General features: G+C 41.6%; 1 protein-coding gene across 1 annotated transcript; it reads right to left on the bottom strand.

Annotated features, from left to right (window-relative positions):
- Nucleotides 1-14,429: 14,429 nt before the first annotated feature.
- LOC108292500 (cornifin-A-like) lies at nt 14,430-16,226 on the bottom strand. Its single transcript, XM_017513493.2, has 2 exons — nt 16,122-16,226; nt 14,430-15,027 (listed from the first exon to the last, which is right to left on the bottom strand). The coding sequence occupies exon 2, from the start codon at nt 15,006-15,008 to the stop codon at nt 14,745-14,747; it is 264 nt and encodes an 87-aa protein (XP_017368982.1). The 5' UTR covers nt 15,009-15,027; nt 16,122-16,226; the 3' UTR covers nt 14,430-14,744.
- Between the last annotated feature and the right edge of the window lie 1,111 nt (nt 16,227-17,337).

The following is a 17,337-nucleotide window of genomic DNA, read 5'->3' as shown; positions in this document are numbered from 1 at the left end:
GTTAGCTGGCATTTTATACAGAAAATGAGCCCTGCCTTAAGGAAATTGGATTTTTTTTAAGACTGCTCCACCTTCATTCCAGCTTTTGTGATAAATATCTCTGGCTTAACACTTTTTGTCACTTAAGCTCTGACAGTGATATCACCTGGGCCTGACCCACTGTCCATTCTCTGTGGTGTGCTTGCTGTGAGCAATGGGCTTCTTGAATGGTAATGAATTAAATCATGAGGAAGTTCCAGACTGCTAGGACCAGAAACAGCCATACCTCTTTGCCTGGGCCCTAATCTTTAGCCAGATTAGTCCTATTGGGCTTCTTCATGGTTGGGGTGGATGAAGAAATAACAATAGACATTTCTGGTTCTTCTGGGAGGCCATGGGATGGTGCAGAATAAGTGAATCATCTGAGTTTCAATCTCTTAGTGGATTTGGACCTGAGAGGGACAACGGAAGGCAAAATGCCTTCTTTGGAATTACGTTGCTTTCACTCTGAAGGGAGCCTTAAGGTGCCGTGTTGACCAGGGATAGCAGATGTCATTGGGATGGATGGGCAGGATTGACTAGATCTGTGTGACACTGTGGCGCAGCCCTGAAGACCCTGAATCCTGTGGTACCCTTCTCCAGGGGTGACAGAGTAACAGGAGAGTGCTGATTCCCTGGATTCATACACCAGCCATTTCCTCTGATCACTGCAGGATGAACCTCAGGTCATTAACTCAGAGTTGTCCTCAATAGACACTCTCTTACTAGGTGTGGCCCTTGGGAAATCCAGACATCCTTAGATTTCAGGCATGTGAACGGCTCCCCCTTTCCCACTCCTCCACCGCTGTGTGACTCCCCTGAACCTGATGCCCAGGCAGAGCCTCCACTGTCAGCTGCTTCCTCCAGGTTCTACTTTAGCCTCACACACTGCCTGGTTATCGTAGGTGCTAAGTCAGTGGACAGTCATTGGTTTCCTGAATAGAGCTGTAGGTTCATGGAAGAAAGAAAGGAAGTGAGAAAGAACCAGAGATAGCAAAAGAAGAAATGAAGGAAGGAAAGAAGGAAGAAAGAAAGAGAAAAAGAAAAGAAAAAGAGAAACAAAGAAAGAAGGAAAGAAAAAGAAAGAAAGAGGAGGAAAGGAAGAAAGGAAAGGAAAGGAAGGAAGAAAAAGGATGAAGGAAGAAGGAAGGAAGGAAGGAAGGAATGGGAAAGATAGAGAGGGAGGGAGGAAGGCAGGAAGCCACAAGGCAGCTTCTTGGACATGATTCACTGTCCTGTCCCAGGCCTCCTGGTGTATGCTGAGAAGAAGGTGAGAATTCAGGAAGAAGAAGAGGCTTCCCCTCCCTTCCACACCTATCTCCTTCCCTCTCTGTTAGCCTTTGTTTGACCAGCCACCTCCCTCTGGGATGGGGCCAGGGCCACTGACATACCTAAGCTCTGGACTGTGGCATCACCTTAGCTCTTTCTCAGGATTGGGTCCAAGTTCCTCACCTCAGCAAATCCACCTCTGAGGAGCCACAGACCCAGGGAGCTCTGGCCAGACCCTGCTGCTCCACCTGGGATTTTCCTCTCCAGAGGAAGCTACCTGCTGCTCCTCTATCAATCCGGGTCTCCCTCATGTTCTCCCTCGATTCTGCACCTTGGTTCTAGAGGAAATTCCTTTCTGATTTCCTGTGTCCCTTCCCTGGGCGGGTTCTCTCCTGCCCTTCTGTAACTGGTGCCTCATTCACCCCAACAAAATTGTCTCTGCCATCAGCTTATTGAAGTTCTCATTTTACCCAACCCTGTTATTCCTGTTTAGTCAAACACACTCAGTGCCTGAACGTTAAGCCTCTTTCTGCCTTTCCGAAAAGCTTTGTCTTTTCATTAGCAGTGTGGGGTATGCTGATACATCTGGCCTTAGTTTTAGAGAGGGGACATTGAGTGGCTTCTGAAGGTGAGTCCGACCTCCCCACGTACCTTAGTCTTTCCCATCGGCTCCTTCTCTGTTGGCAGGAGGCAGTGAGTCATCCAACTGCACCGTCCTGGCACTTGCTCGGGGCTTGCGGGTGGATGGTACTGGGGGCCTGTTCGGCGCTCTCCAAATCTGCTGGATCTTGCTCTGGTTTTCTGCCATGGCTATGTGGACCCATCACACACATTGCCTGGGTTCCTGCCTCTCTTCACCTCTCCTGACCTGAGGGTCTCTGATGCCCCAGCATGAGCTGTCTGTGAGAATCTGTAATGCATTTATGGGTACGCAAGCTTGAAGTTCAGCGTTAGCCTCTAGCAGCCACATTTCACCCATGGAGGACATGAGCTGGCGGATGATGCTCGCCTCTTTCGTTTCTAGGGAAAACCCTTCTGTGACGTAATTCCCTTTCAGCTCAGAACTTGGAGGTCAAGTTCCGGGTACCCTTACTGGTTGCCTACTTAGTAACATATTCTTTGTAATATGTTGATTTATCCTTTTCTTAGCTTCACACTGCCTCCCCTTTATTTCATATTCCCCTTTTCTGTCATTACATTCTCAAAGAAACTAGCTCCACATAAGATATTGTCTTAGGCTCAGTTTTGGGGGAACCCAGGCTAGGGTATATTATGAAGCACATGCCCGTTTAAGATACCGAAAGAAACACATGGCTCAGTGATGGAAAGCAGTGCCTAGGCCAAGGTCAGAGGAATCATCTGGCAGGTAAACGTAAGGAATTTGGAACTGATGTAAGGCCTGTCTTTGGAGACCGTGGAATTGAGCTGTCCAATAAAGTAGGCACTAGCCACATGTAAACACTTAAGTGTAAATGTGTTCATAGATATTTGGGATATGGATTGCGGACGAACAGTGTGGCAAGACAGAAGCTTGGAATTGGAACTCCGGTGTAGATCCTGTTCTTGGATATTTATGAATGCTCCTCTAAACAGGATTTTCTGATCCTGATTTATTTTTGTGGAGTTAAAAACCCTGGAGTTGGCCTGGCAAAAGTAGTGCAAGTTAACATCATGATTTAAAGGAGATAAGTGCACTGGTAACTTTAGGTCTGGGTTATGTGCAGATGCCCCAGTCATGACGCTAGCCCAGAGAGCTAGGCCTTGGGTTCTCTGTCTCTGAAGCATGCTCTGTGGCTTAATATCAATATCCCTGTTACCACCAGCATCTTACTGCTGTTCTTAGTGAAAACGGCTCCCACCACCCAGCAGGATTCTGATCACCAGTGCCTGGCTGCCCCGCAATGATGCATGCACAGCCTTCGTAAGGTGACGTGTCCACCAGGATCCCATGTTTCAGATGTTAGTGGAAATTGAACAGCATTTGATAACAAAGTGGATTATACAAGTAACTTTTTTTTTTTTTGAGACAGAATCTCACTGGAGTACAGTGGCATGATATCGGCTCACTGCACACTCTGCCTTCTGGGTTCAAGTGATTCTCATGCCTCATCCTCTGGAGTGACTGGGATTACAGATGTCTGCCACCATACTCAGCTAATTTTTGTATTTTTAGTAGAATGGGGTTTTGCCATGTTTGCCAGGCTGGTCTTGAACTCCTGACCTCAACTAATCCACCCGCGTTAGCCTCCCAAACTGCTGGGATTACAGGTGTGAGCCCAGCCTGTACCAATAACCTGAGTGCTTCCTGCACTGCTCACTCCGTAGGACTTGTAAATCAGATGTAGATGAAGTGACACCCTGCATTGTTTACTAGTACAGTTTCATGTTAGTGCCTTGGTTCTTGCTATAGTGCTGGATATTTGACTCCTTTCCCCCATTTATAGGGAGCCATCTGTGCTATATGAGCAAAGTAAAAGACAAACTGTCTTATTGTTATCTTGTTATCAGTCTTGATATCACAGCCGCCCTGATAGGATCTCAAGGATCCCTGAAAACCTGCAGACCACACTTTGAAAAACACTGATCTAGCATAACAATGTCAGCGTGCCTAGATTTGTAAAATGAAGGCAATTCCCGTTGTTGGCCCAGCCACACTGGACCTTGAGGCAAGGTAACATACAAAATCTTGAGATGGGAAATACCTGAAAACTATACAATTACTGTCTCAATAAAGTATCCTGCCCGGGTGTCTTACTCTGGAGAAGGATTAGGTAGAAGGAGGACTAAAATGACTACTGAGGATTCGAGAAATAAGACAAATTACAAAGAGAAAAAAGCTCATCTTATTATCCACTTGCATGCCCTGTCCTCAAAGATATTAGGAACTAGTTATTTCTGTCATTTTTGAATACAGAAGTCTGATATCTACAAAAGAGCTCATAACCATAAATAGGCAAGGCAGCCTCAAAAAATACTGAATCTAAGAACCATAGAGACCCTCACTGTGGAAATCACTTTCCCTGTTCAATCTTCCTGTTTGAATTTTCAGTCATTGCAATTTTCACTGTCACTTATTTGCAGTTAAATAATGTCAGTTCCAATTAAGAAAGTCTTTGACAAGAGAATAAAAGTAATTAAAAAAATTCACCCTTTAGAAATGTTTTGTCTTCAAATGGGAAATACACATAAAGTTATTTTGTTGCATTTCAAAGTACAATGGTTGTCCCCAGAAAAAGCATTTGTGAGAATGAATTTTGATCTGAACTGGCTGTTTTTTATAAAACGAAATTTTTACTTGAAGGAACAACTGCCATCAAACTGGGTTTACTCAGACTTGGGTATTTTGCAGACATTTCCTTGAAAATGAACTTCAAGGAAAACAACTGACAGTATTTAAGGCCGTGAGACCCTAAGGTGGACTCCTTCCTGGCATTTATGGTTTTATATAATCCTGTGTGTGATCTGCTTTTTTGTTTTGTTTTTTTTTTTCTTTTCAGACAAGGTCTTGCTCTGTCAGGCTGAGTGCAGTGGCTGGAGTGCAGGGGCACGATCACAGCTCACTGAAGCTTTAAACTCCTGGGCTCAGGTTATCCTCCAGCCTCAGGCTCCTGCAGTGCTGGGATTACAGGCATGAACCACTGAGGTTGGCCTCCTTCTAATCAACAGGCTGTAACAAACATGACAGGCTATCACTCCATGATTATGTTACCTAGGCAAGACTGACAGCAGGCAGGCTGGAGCCGGGGAGTCCCCTTGCAGGCTTGATGATATAAGGGCCCATGGAGGAAATGTTTGCTTCACAAGGATTGTGGGCCACCTCTAGGCACCGCGGGTGCATTCTGAACCTGAGGGAGGACTTTAATGGGAAGGCTGCAAAAAGTTGGAGCCCTTGGTCGTTGAGCTACAAGGGAATGAATTCAGGCAACAGCTTGAATGAGCTTGGAAGTGGATCCTTCCCCAGTGAAGGCTCCAGATGAGAATGCAGCCAGGCTGACACCTTTATTGCATCCTGTGAACCCTGAGCCTCTGACCGTGGAAACTATGAAATAATATGTGTTGTTTTAAGATGCTAAATTTGTGATAATTCATTATACAACAGTGGAACACTGGTGCGATATTTATTTCCAGTGAAAGAATGTAAACTTTTAAACAAAAATCATAATTTTGAAAGACTCAATTAGTTCATTGCAATGTCTCAATTAGTTCATTACAAGTTTCACAGCTTCCCAATACAGAATTAATTTTCTTATGAGATTGGTGGTGGGTTAATGAATGTGATCTTTTTCTATTGTATAAATAAATGTGGCAACATTTGTGAGATCTATATAACTCAGTGAACCAATATTTTCAAAATGACCAATTTGTGATGCTACCAAATCAGGTATAGATGACAGGTAAAAGTGCACTATAGAGCAATTAATTAAAAAAAAACTGTAAAAATTTTATTTTGAAGTTTTATATCATTTCTACGTGTGATACCTCCTCTAATACTTTGTAATCAATTTATTCAATTGTTTCCCATTTTTGCAGATCTCGTCAGTATTTTGCTAGATTCTTATGTCAGTTTCTGCATTCAATCTGTTGCTATAAGTATTTTCTTTACTTTTGATTTTGAAGTAATTTTAGATTCACAAGAATACAAGAAATGTACACCTTCACCCCACCTACTCATCTGGCATAACTGTAGAACAACACCAAGCCCAGAAAATTAACATTGGTGCAATTCATTGAGCCAACTCAGATTTCACCAGTTATATACGTACTTGTGTGTATGTGTGTGTGTGTGTGTTCGTGTGTATGGCTCTGTGAAATTTTATCACATATGTAGCTTTGTGTAACCACCTTCATCAAGAGACAAGACCTTATCATCACCTCCAGACTCCCTCATTTACCCTTTTACAGCCCCACTCTCCCTTCTCCTCCTGCATCTTGAAACACTCGTAACTAATAACCTGTTTCTCATTTCTATAATTATGTTATTTCACAAATATTACATACATGGAATTGTGCAGTTTGTATCCTTTTGAAATTGGTGTTTTTCTCCATTCAGTATAATTTCCTTAAGGTTTATTCAAGCGGTCATTTATACCAACAGTTTGTTCTTTTTTGTTGTTAAATAGTATTTCATGGTATGGATGTACCACAGTTTGTTTAACCATTTCTCCTTTGAAGAACATTTGGCAAGGTTCTAGTTCCAATGATTTCTCTCTTTTTCTTTTTCTTTTTGACAGGATCTCACTGCCACACAGGCTGGAGGTGCAGTGGTGTGGTCATAGCTCACTGTAGACCTTCTGGGCTCAAATGACCTTCCTGTCACAGACTCCTAAGTAGCTGGGACCACACGTGTGCAACACTACACCAGGCTAATTTTTAAATTTTTCACGGAGATGTGGTCTCATTACATTGCCCAGGCTGGTCTCAAACTTCTGGGCTCAAGTGATCCTCCCACCTACGCCTCCTAAAGTGCTGGGATTATAGGCATGAATCATTATGCCCGACTCAGTTTTGAGTCATTTCTAATAAAGCTGCTTTGGACATTCATATGCAATCTTGTATCTGGAAATAAATAAACTTTATTTCTTTGAGATATATGCCCAAGAGTGTAATTAATGGGTCATATACTAAGTCCACCATAATTTTAAAAGCAACTTTGAAATTATTTTCCAGAGAGGTTGTACTATTTTACATCCCACAAACAATGTGTGAAAGACTGTTTTTCATGTCCTCACCATAATGATGTGTCATTGTGGTTTTAATGTATGATTTTTAATGGCTGAGAGTGTTGAGTGTCTTTCTGTGTGTTTATATGCCATCTGCATGTCTTCTTCCATGACATGCCTGCTCATGCCATTTGCACATTTTCTAATGGAATTTTTTTATTGCTAAGTTTTGAGAGCATTTTATGTATTCTCTATATAAGTCCTTTGTTGAATCTGTGATCTGGAAATACTTTCTACCTGTCTACAATTTGTCTTTCTGTTGTCTTAACAAGATCTTTTGCAAAGCAAAAGTTTTGAATTTTGATGGATTCCAACTTAACTTTTTTTTTTCTTTTTGGAATTGTGCTTTTGGTGCCAAGTCTAAAAACTCTTTACTTAGTCCTGAGTCTCAAAGATTTTTCCTGTTTGTAAAAAATATGGTTTTTTATTTTTCATTTGAGCCCATTATCCATTTTGAGTTAATTTTTGTGTAAGGAGTAACGTTTAGATTGAAGTTAAACATTTTGCCTTTGGCAGTCTAATTGTTCTAACATCACTTATTTATTGAAAAAGTGGCCTTTCCTTCATTGTATTGCTTTAACCTTGTGTTAAAAAATAATTTGAATATTTGTGTGGGTTTCAGGGTGTTTCTATTCCTATGATCTGGTGTCTGTCCTTTCCTGAGTGCTGTGCCACCTTGATTAATGGTGCTATATAGTAATATAGCACTTTTTATATAGTAATATAGCACATTTCCTTAACATTGGAAACAATGAATCTACTCTATTCTTGTTTTTAATTTTTTGGCAATTCTAGGATATTTTAATTTTTGATAATAATTGCATTAAAGCTACAGATTAATTTTAAAAGTATTGACATCTTTACCATGCTGAGTCATCTAACAAGCACAGTATATCTCTCCAACTAGCTGTTCTTCACTTTCTTTTACCCATTTAGGTTCTATTTATTGTATAACTCTTGTACATGTTTTAAAAACTTATAGTATTTAACTTTCCACAGAGAAATTTTAAATAAATATTTTTTCAGTTTTTATTTCATTGTATGTATGTAGAAATGCAATTGAGTTTTTTGGTGTGTTGGTCTTGTATCCTGTGACATGCTGAGCTCAATTCTTAGTTCCAAGATGTTAGAAAATCTCTTGACATTGTCTATATAGAAAATAGTATTTTCTGTAAAGATTATTTAATTTTTTATTTCCTGACAAATGGATTTTAATGTAACAGACCATGAACATTAGTTAATGTGGTTTGAGTTTCCCTATTGCAATTAATCTCTAAGAAACGATGTACTACTTACTGAATTCGGCATAGTGTCAAAGAATATCCATAATTATGTAAAAAGTTATTAATCTGTTTTTCAATCTTCGTCTTTATTAGGCCAGTTTTTCTTCATATACTTTAGCCAAAATAACATATTACAACAGATCAGATACAGAAGATATAAAAACCCAACTAACGTAACCTAAGGATGATGCCACCTCAAGCCATACCAGGCTTTGAAGGAAATGTGTTCATTTGGAACTCCCCCAAAGGGAAGCACCATTTATGTGTGTTGTGTCTTGGTTCTGCAAGCTTTTGAGGCTTTTCTTGCTTTTGGGAGGGCAGGTAGGCAGTTGGAGGTGCTTTCCCACTGGCTGGCACTGTGGGGGTGGGTACTGCTGGGGGAACACTGTGTGGCAGACAGTGGGGAGGTGAGCTCTTCAGAGTCAGGCGCTCCATAGGTGGACATTGAATGAACAAGTCCCGGCAGTGGCAAAGTGAGCTCCATGGAGGTGTGTAAGGTACTGGGCACAATGTCTCTAAGCATTGGAAGGGACCATGTAGGTAGAATTACAGGTGGCAGTGGAAAGGGCTGTGCTGCCCCTACTTTTCCTCAAATTCAGGATAGTCTGAAGGAAACAGGTGAAGGTGTTAGTAGAGACAAGATAAATCAATGCTCATATAATGCTGGGAAATTCTCTAATCTAAGAGGATAGTCTAATCATCCCCAGATTTAGATAATCATCTAAACAATGTAAATGCCAAATAAGAAGTCAGAGCTATTTATTATCGTAATCATAGATTTAATCATCAAATCATCTATCATAATCATCTAAATCTATGATTACGATAGTAAACGGCTGTGACTTCTTATTTGGCATTGCTTTTTCTTTTCAGCAATTTATTCTATATTGTAAAGATCCTCACCATTATTATCCATCATTTAAAGGAAATTCTGATTTCCTGAAACAACAAATGTTGGTTCAAATTCTGGATTGTGTTAGGAAGAATTATCATCATTATGTACCATGAAACTAAAGTGCTCTAGAAAATGGTTGGGCACAGTGCCTCATGTCTGTAATCACAGCACTTTGGGAGGCCGAGGTGGGCGGATCACAAGGTCAGGAGTTCAAGATCAGCCTGGCCAACATGGTGAAACCCCATCTCTACTAAAAATTCAAAAATTAGCTGGGTGTGGTGGTATGCGCCTGTAATCCCAGCTACCTGGGAAGCTGAGGCAGGAGAATTGCCTGAACCCTGGAGGCAGAGATTGCAGTAAGCTGAGCTCTCACCACTCCACTCCAGCCTGGTGACAGAGCAAGACGCCGTCTCAAAAAAAGAAAAAAAAGGAAATGATTCAGATGCTGCCCGAGGAGAACTTTCTTATCTCATATTCTGACCTTTTTTTGTATGTTTTCTTTAAAAAAAAAAAGGACATGGCCTGGGCACAGTGGCTCACACCTATAATCCCAGCGCTTCAAGAGGCCAAGGCAGGTGCATCGCTTGATGCCAGAAGTTTGAGACCAGCCTGGGTAACATGGTGAAACCCCATCTTTACTAAAAATACAAAAATTAACTGGGTGTGGTGGTACATGCGTGTAATCTCAGCTACTTGGGAGGCTGAGGTGGGAGGAACGCTTGAGCCCTAGAGGTGGAGGTTGCAGTGAGCTGAGATCGTGCCACTGCACTCCAGTCTGGGCAACAGAGCAAAACTTCCTCTCAAAAACAAAACAAAACAAAACAAGACCAAAACAGACATGAATACCAAGAATTCTGACTTGCTTGCTTCTCTATTACAGATCTAGAATCTAATTTTAAGAGTGGCAGCTGTGAGGAATGTCCAGTTATAGGGTCAGGCAGCCTCAGTCATAAAGAAGTGAAATAGCCTATACCAGGCTGGGCTGTGATTTCCTGACTAACACAGAAACCCTCTGGAATTCCTAAAAGGATCAGGCAGCCACATTGCCACACTGGGGCAAAGGCTCAGGGTCGGAGATCCCGCTTCACCTGGCAATTTGAATGACTGTAGCAACTGGACATTAGAGATTCTTTAATAATTAGAGAATTCTTTAATTTCAGGTCAATGAAGCTCCCTTTTTAATGTGTTCATTCATAAAATTTTCTGTACACCCACAGTGTGCCACTAATTGGAATACATGAGCGAAGAAAAACAACATTCCCTTTTCTCCCGGAGCTGGAATGCTAGTGGTAATGACAGAAGATTAAGTGGCAATAAATAATTACATGAAATTATAAAGGAAAAATACGTATGACTGCTAGGAAAAAGTAGTATGAGTAATTGCAAGAATGAAAATGGGTGACTGTGTTGTTATGACTTGAATGTACCACCAAGTTTGGCCTCATTGAGAAGCTGATATTTTGGCAGAGAAAGGAGGTGAGGGAGTTGAGATATCTGGATGTTTGGAAAAATAAATATTTAGTCAAAGAGAATTTCTAATAAAACAACCTGAAGACAGAAGCATGCCCAGCATGTATAGAGGCCAGAGTGGAGAGACAGGAATGGGTGAAGGAGTGAAAGGGATAGGGAAGAATTCTGGGGTTTTACTCCAGAGGCTGAGGGTTCTGTGGTATCTGCCGGGCACAGGGAATATTCAATGGCATCTCTCCTATGGACCCTACTTTGAGCTGTCTAGTCTGCAGAAGCAATTAGCTCAAAGTAAAGTACACTAGAGAATGTCTCTTCAGGCCAGGTGCAGTGGCTTGTGCCTGTAATCACAGCACTTTGGGGTTTATGAGGGCAGATCACGAGGTCAAGGGATCGAGACTATCCCAGCCAACATAGTGAAACGCCTATGCTTTCGAGTTCTTCAAAAATCTTTGTCCACACTGATGTCCTGTAGCATTTCCCCAATGCTTTCTTCTATCAGTTTCAGAGTTTCAGGTTTTATATTAAAGTTTGTAATCCATCTTGAGTCGATTTTTGTATATGATGAAAGACAGGAATCTATTTCTATTTCTCTGCATATGGATGCTCCATTTCCCAGAACTGTTTATTGAAGAGATTGTCTTTTCCCCAGTTTATGTTCTTGGGGTCATTTTTGAAAATCAGCTGACTGTGAATAGGTGGATTTATTTCTGAGTGCTTTATCTGTTACATTGGTTTTCATGTTTCTTTTTTTCTGCCAATACCATGCCTTTTTTGTTGCTGTTACTATAGCTTTGTAGTATATTTTGAAACAAGGTAGTGTGAAGCTTCCAGGTTTGTGTTTTTTCTTTTTGCTCAAGATTGCTTTGACCATTATGTGTCTTTTGTGATTCCATGTGAACTTAAGGATTGTTTTTTTCTATTTCTTTGAAAAATGTCACAGACATTTGAGAAGGATTGCATTGAACCTATTCATTGCTGTGGGTGATATGGTCATTTTAACAATATTAATTTTTCCAATCCATGAACATAAGACATCCTTCCATCTTTCCGTATCCGCTCTCACTTCTTTCATCAGAGTAATGCAATTTTCATTTTATAGACCTTTCCCTTCCTTTGTTAAATTTATTCCTAGGCATTTTTTGGTGGCTATTTTAAATGGGATTGCTTTCTTGATTTATTTTCCAGGTGGCTTAGTATCGATGTATAGAAATGCCACCAATTTTTGCATGATTATTTTGTATTCTGTGACTTTACTTGTTGATTTATCAGTTCGTAGAGTGTTTTGGTGGAATCTTTAGGTTTTTTACTGTGTATGATCATGTCATCTGCAAACAGGGATAATCTGACTTCTTTCTTTACATTTTGGATGTCTTTTATTTCTTTCTCTTACCTCAGTGCTCTGGCTAGGACTCCCAGTATTATGTCAAATAGAAGTGGTGAGGGTGGGCATTCTTGTCTTGTTCCAGATCCTAGAGAGAAAGCTTTCAGCTTTTCTCTATTCTGCATGGTGTTAGCTGTGGGTTTGTCACATATGGGCTGTATACATTGAGGTATATGCCTTCTCTATCTAATTTGTTGAGAATTTTCATTATGAAAGGATGCTGAATTTTGTGAAATGTTTTTTTATGTGTCTATTGAAATGATCATGTGGTTTTTGTCTTTCTGTTAATGTGATGTATTACATTTATTCCTTTGCATAAGTTGAACCATCCTTGCATCCCTGGAATGAATCTCTTTTGATCATAGTAAATGATCTTTTCAGTGTGCTGTTGTATTTGGTTTGCTAGCATTTTGGGGGACTTTTGCACCTATGTTCATTAAGGATTTTGGCCTTTTTTTCATGTTCTAGTCTTGTGTTCATATTGGTATAACGCTAGCCTTATGGAATGATTTTAGAATTGTCTCTTCAATTTTCTGAAATAGTTTGAGAAGAATTAGTGTTAGTTCTTCTTTAATTATTTGGTAGACTTCAGTAATTCCATCTATTACTGGGCTTTTCTTTGTTGGGAAAGTTTTTAGAGCTGCTTCAATCTCATTACTCATTATTGGTCTATTCAGGGTTTCTGTTTGATCTTGGTTCAATCTTGGTATGTTGTATGTGTCCAGAAATTTATTCATTTCCTCTAGGTTTTCCATTTGTTGGTGTATTATTGTTCATAATAGTCTCTTATGATGCTTTGTATTTCTGTGATATCAGTTGTAATGTATCTTTTATCATTTTATTTATTTGAGTCTTCTCTCAAAAACCTCACTTTTATTTCATTAATCTTTTGTAAAGCTTTTTAGTTTTTATTTTATTTATTTCTGCTCTATCTATCTTTATTGTTTCTCTCCTTACACTAATTTTGGGTTTGGTTTGTTTTCGCTTTGCTAGTTCTTTGGGATGCATATAAAGTTCTTCATTTAAAGTTGTTTTTGTTTTATGTAGGCATTTATTGCCAAAAAAACCACGAAAAAAAACAAAACAAAACAAAACATAAAACCTTTCCTCTCACTATTGTTTTTGCTGTGTTCTGTAGGTTTTGATATCTTGTATTTCTATTTTCGTTTCAAGAAATTTTTAATTTTAATTTTTTAAATTTCTTCATTGACCCATTGATCATTCAGGAGCATATTCTTTAATTTCCACATATTTGCACAGATTCTAAAGTTTTTTACAAAATTATTTATTGATTTCTAGCTTTATTTCATTGTTATAAGAAAATACATTTGATATGGTTTTGAGTTTTAAAATTTGTTGAGACTTGTTTGTGGTCTAATATATGGACTGTAATATTTGATGTGCTGATGAGACAAATGTGTGTATTCTGCAGCTGTTGGATAAAATATTCAACTTTTATGTTTTACGTACAGAAGTACAGTGTGTGCGTGCTCACGCGTGTGTGTGTAGAGAGAGAAGAGTATGTTTGTACTTTTTTGAGAGCTTATGTTTGTATGGGAAGGAGACTGATGATCACCTCTCTTAGGCTTCTTCTGGGGCAGGTGGTGTGGATTTGACTCTCCTTCCTGCTGCAGCAACAGGTGTCTTCACAGTGGGCACTCGATGAAAAACACCAGGACTAAGGTGGTTAAGTTAGAGTGGGGAACAGAGACAGAGAAAGAAAGAGAGAGAGGAAGAGAGAGAGAGAGAAAGAGAGATGGGAGTATCTGTGTGTGTGTGTCGGTGTTGGGTGGTTTGGGAGATCCGAGCGTGTGAAGTGGTGTGCGTGTGTGAGTGAGATCCACATGTGTGTGTGTGTTTGAATGTCTGTGTGTGGGAGTATTTCCTTGTGTGTGGGTGTGTGAGTGGATATGTGTTTGTGGGTGTATGAGGGTTCAAGTGCTTGGCTCCATGTGTTGGGGGGACTCAGAAAGGGAAGAGGAGTGCAGAACGGATCACTAGGCTGGACTATGCACAAGCATTATTTGTTTGTAATAATTTTTAAAAAGGAACCCACTAAACAAAATAAAGATGATGATGGCTTGAAGCAGGCACCATCTACACCCACGTGTGACTCACTGTAAATCGTTAAGATATACATGTTAGGATGAAAATAAAAAGCCTTGCTCTAGCTCTGCCTACCCAAAGTAACAGATTGTTGGGTGGTCCTGAACGTGCCCCCGTTGTCAGCCCAGGAGTGTCCCGTGTGTACAGCAGCTACACACATTCACACACATTCTCAGTGTCAGGATTGGGCACCTTCCGGCTACAGACCTCACGACCAGCCCTCACAGTGGTCGTTCCTGTTCACGCTGAGAAAGCAACAGAGATTGAATCAACCAGTGATACACACAGTCAGTTAAAAGTTATTTATTGAGGTAAGACCAGGGATGGTTCACTTGATCCCTCCCCAAATCCCTTCTCAAATGCACCCTGAGCAATAAGAAGACTAGCTGAGTCAGTGAGACTTTCAGCCTTACTCAGAGGCTCAGGAGCCCTCCAGATTGAGGGTAAGGGACATCTTTTTAGAGGTGCAAAGGAGGGATTATGATTCAGGGTGACAGCATGCTAACTGCAGGGTCAATAGGCAAATGGGACTCATAAGCAGAATGGGGTAGGATGTTCGGTATCCAGAGGCCGGCTCCTCCAGGGCATGGCTGTGGACCACATTACTTCTGCTTGGTCTTCTGCTGGGCTGGTGCTGGAGTGACTGTTGAAGGGCAGGGCTCAGGCAGCTTGGTGGGGCAGGGCTCTGGAACCTTGGGCTGGCAGGGCTCAGGCACTTTGGGGTGGCAAGGCTCCTTCGGGTGGCAAGGCTCCTTGGTTTTGGGAACACATGGCTCCTGGGGTGGAGGCTGGCAAGGCTGTTTCACTTGCTGCTGCTGGAGCTGAGGGGGTGGGGCGCAGGGCTGCTTCTGCTGCTGGGAATTCATGTTTCAATTGTGTTTTTTTCTAGAGACAAAAAGTTGACACAGTGATTCAATTAAAGAAACATGGATACAAACTCAATGCCAAGTAGATTTCATTTCAGGCCCTTTTAGAAGAGAAAGCCTTTCATCTCCCCTAGCTCCCCCATTACATTTAAAAGTGAAATAAGCTTTGATAATTTTCAGGTCCTTTTAAGAGGAGGAACTTAAAGGCAATTTCTTCTGCTCCGTTTCATTGGAGTTCTTTTCTTGGCTCCCTTCCTACCCAAAGAACCTTCTATCTCTTCCAGAAAAAATGCCCTAAGAAAGCTGGCTTCTGAGGGATGTGAGGCAAGCCCACATATTAGGTCTTTTGCAAAGTGGCGTCAGACCCCGGCAGTCTATCCTCTCCTAGTGCCATGTAAATAACCTGCAACTTACAGGATGGCTTTATATGAATCTAAGCCCCTAGGGTTTGCTTGTCTTCCTTGCTTACGCAGTCCCTTCTGAATGCTTTTCTTCCCATCTCTGCTTGTCCAAATCCTCACCTATCATAGCTCACATCTTTTGCCATCCCCCTGGGAGGCTGTTCTTGAGCAAGGTTCCCCAAAAGTGCATAGCCCTTCCCTGCCCCTCTCCCTCATACCAATTACTATCTACTTTGCATTTCAATTGTTTATATACATGTATTACCTTCCTGCTAGGTTTTATGTTTGTTAAGTAAGTTCGTTAGGCGTTGATTTTTCCAAAGTGCCTGGCGTACTGCCTTAAATGGAATAAATGCTCAGTAGAGATCCATCTAATAAATTAAGATTTCTATAAATATTATATCAGGGGAAATTGTGGTGTTACTGAGAGTGCTCTGGGCCTGAGCCCTAGTTCTGCTATGAACTTCTCATGGGCACTTGAACAGTCTCCTCCCAGACTCCCAGGTCAAAGACTATTTGTTGAGGTGGCAGCCCTAACCATGTCTCTAAGGTCCCTTCAAATCCAGACTGTAATTTAACTTAAAGATATTCCACTGTTCTCTAACTCCCATTGAACCCTGCATTAACCCTCTTACACAGGTTTGCCTTTGGCTAATTTCTAATAATGAAAAAACAAACTAGAATTCCCAATTTGTGGCAATCGGAGACTCACCTGGTTTACAGAGTAGGCTGGGCTGTGTGGTCCCTTGGGTTTGGTGTGAAGGCAATAGGCAGCTGGCTTTTATAAGATGAATGAGCCCTGCCTCAAGGAAACAGAAGCTCCTGGGCACTCTGTTTTCATTCCTCACCTGTCACACATGATTCACACTACCCTCCTCGTCACCCGTTGGCTCAGCTTTTGTGATGAATACCACCTGATATTTTTTGGCACTGGCTGGCTAACCATAATGTCACCGGCCTAGTACTCACTGCCGCCCTCACCCTCAGACCCAGGTGCAGGGTTTGCCTTGAGGGACAGATGAGCAGCAGGCTTCTGGGAGGGTTTCATGAGATAATCCTGGGAGGAGATCTGAGTCCTATTGAGGCCTTGCCTCCTGCCGTCCTTGTCATTGAGATGGTTGTTTCCCCCATGTTCTGTGGGACAGAGCACTCTTGCACACATGAACAGGTGGGACAGGGAGGGGGAGCAGAGGAGCTGAGGTGGGCACTCTTTGTCTGCCTTAGTGAAGGTGGAAGTTAGAAATAATGAAATTGACTGATTATGGACCCCTTGTCTCAGAGTCCAAGACCATTTCCCCCATCTTTTCCCAATTCCATTAAACTACACACAGTCAGAATAATTTATTTATGACTCCCCTCCCCTCCCCTCCCTCCCCCTGACTGTTTGCTGATCTGGGGAAACCTGCTTTGCTTTCACCAACACACCTGTACCCTTCTCCTACTTCAGGGACTTTCAGGGGCTACTCCCTCTTCTGGGATCACCTTTTCCCTCCACTCCACCCAGACATCTGGCCTTGGCCTTTTCCTCCTTTTTAATCAGACTGGACTGTCCCCCACCTGAAAACCCAAAAGCCTTTTCTACCTGCCTCCCTGCAGCCCATCCATGGGGTCCTCAATGCTGAATCCTTCTCACCTTTTGCCCACTTCTAGCTTCAGCCTCAATATCTAGAGATCCTGCTGGCTGCAAGGTTTTCCTCCTCCCTCTGGCTCTGTATCTCCTGGGGGCCTTCTGAGGGTCAGAGCTGTTCCTGCTCAAACCGATGGTGTCCCCAGAGCAGGGTTTGTTTCCTCATTTTTTCAACAAATATCAGTGGGGAGCCTAACATATGCCAGCCATGCCTGTCATTCTAGGAGCTCTCTGATGAGGAATCTCCCTCTCCCCCTACAGACCACAAACTCTCCAGGGTTAGAGACACAGTGCAGCTCAG

Source organism: Cebus imitator, unplaced genomic scaffold (genome assembly GCF_001604975.1).
Source record: "Cebus imitator isolate Cc_AM_T3 unplaced genomic scaffold, Cebus_imitator-1.0 Scaffold491, whole genome shotgun sequence".
Taxonomy (NCBI): domain Eukaryota; kingdom Metazoa; phylum Chordata; class Mammalia; order Primates; family Cebidae; genus Cebus; species Cebus imitator.
Note: the sequence above shows the minus strand (reverse complement) of the source record. Positions and strands in the feature narration are given on the sequence as shown.

Coding starts and splice junctions, on each gene's coding strand:
- LOC108292500 (XM_017513493.2), bottom strand. CDS start 15,008: ATGAATTCCCAGCAGCAGAAGCAGCCCTGCGCCCCACCCCCTCAGCTC.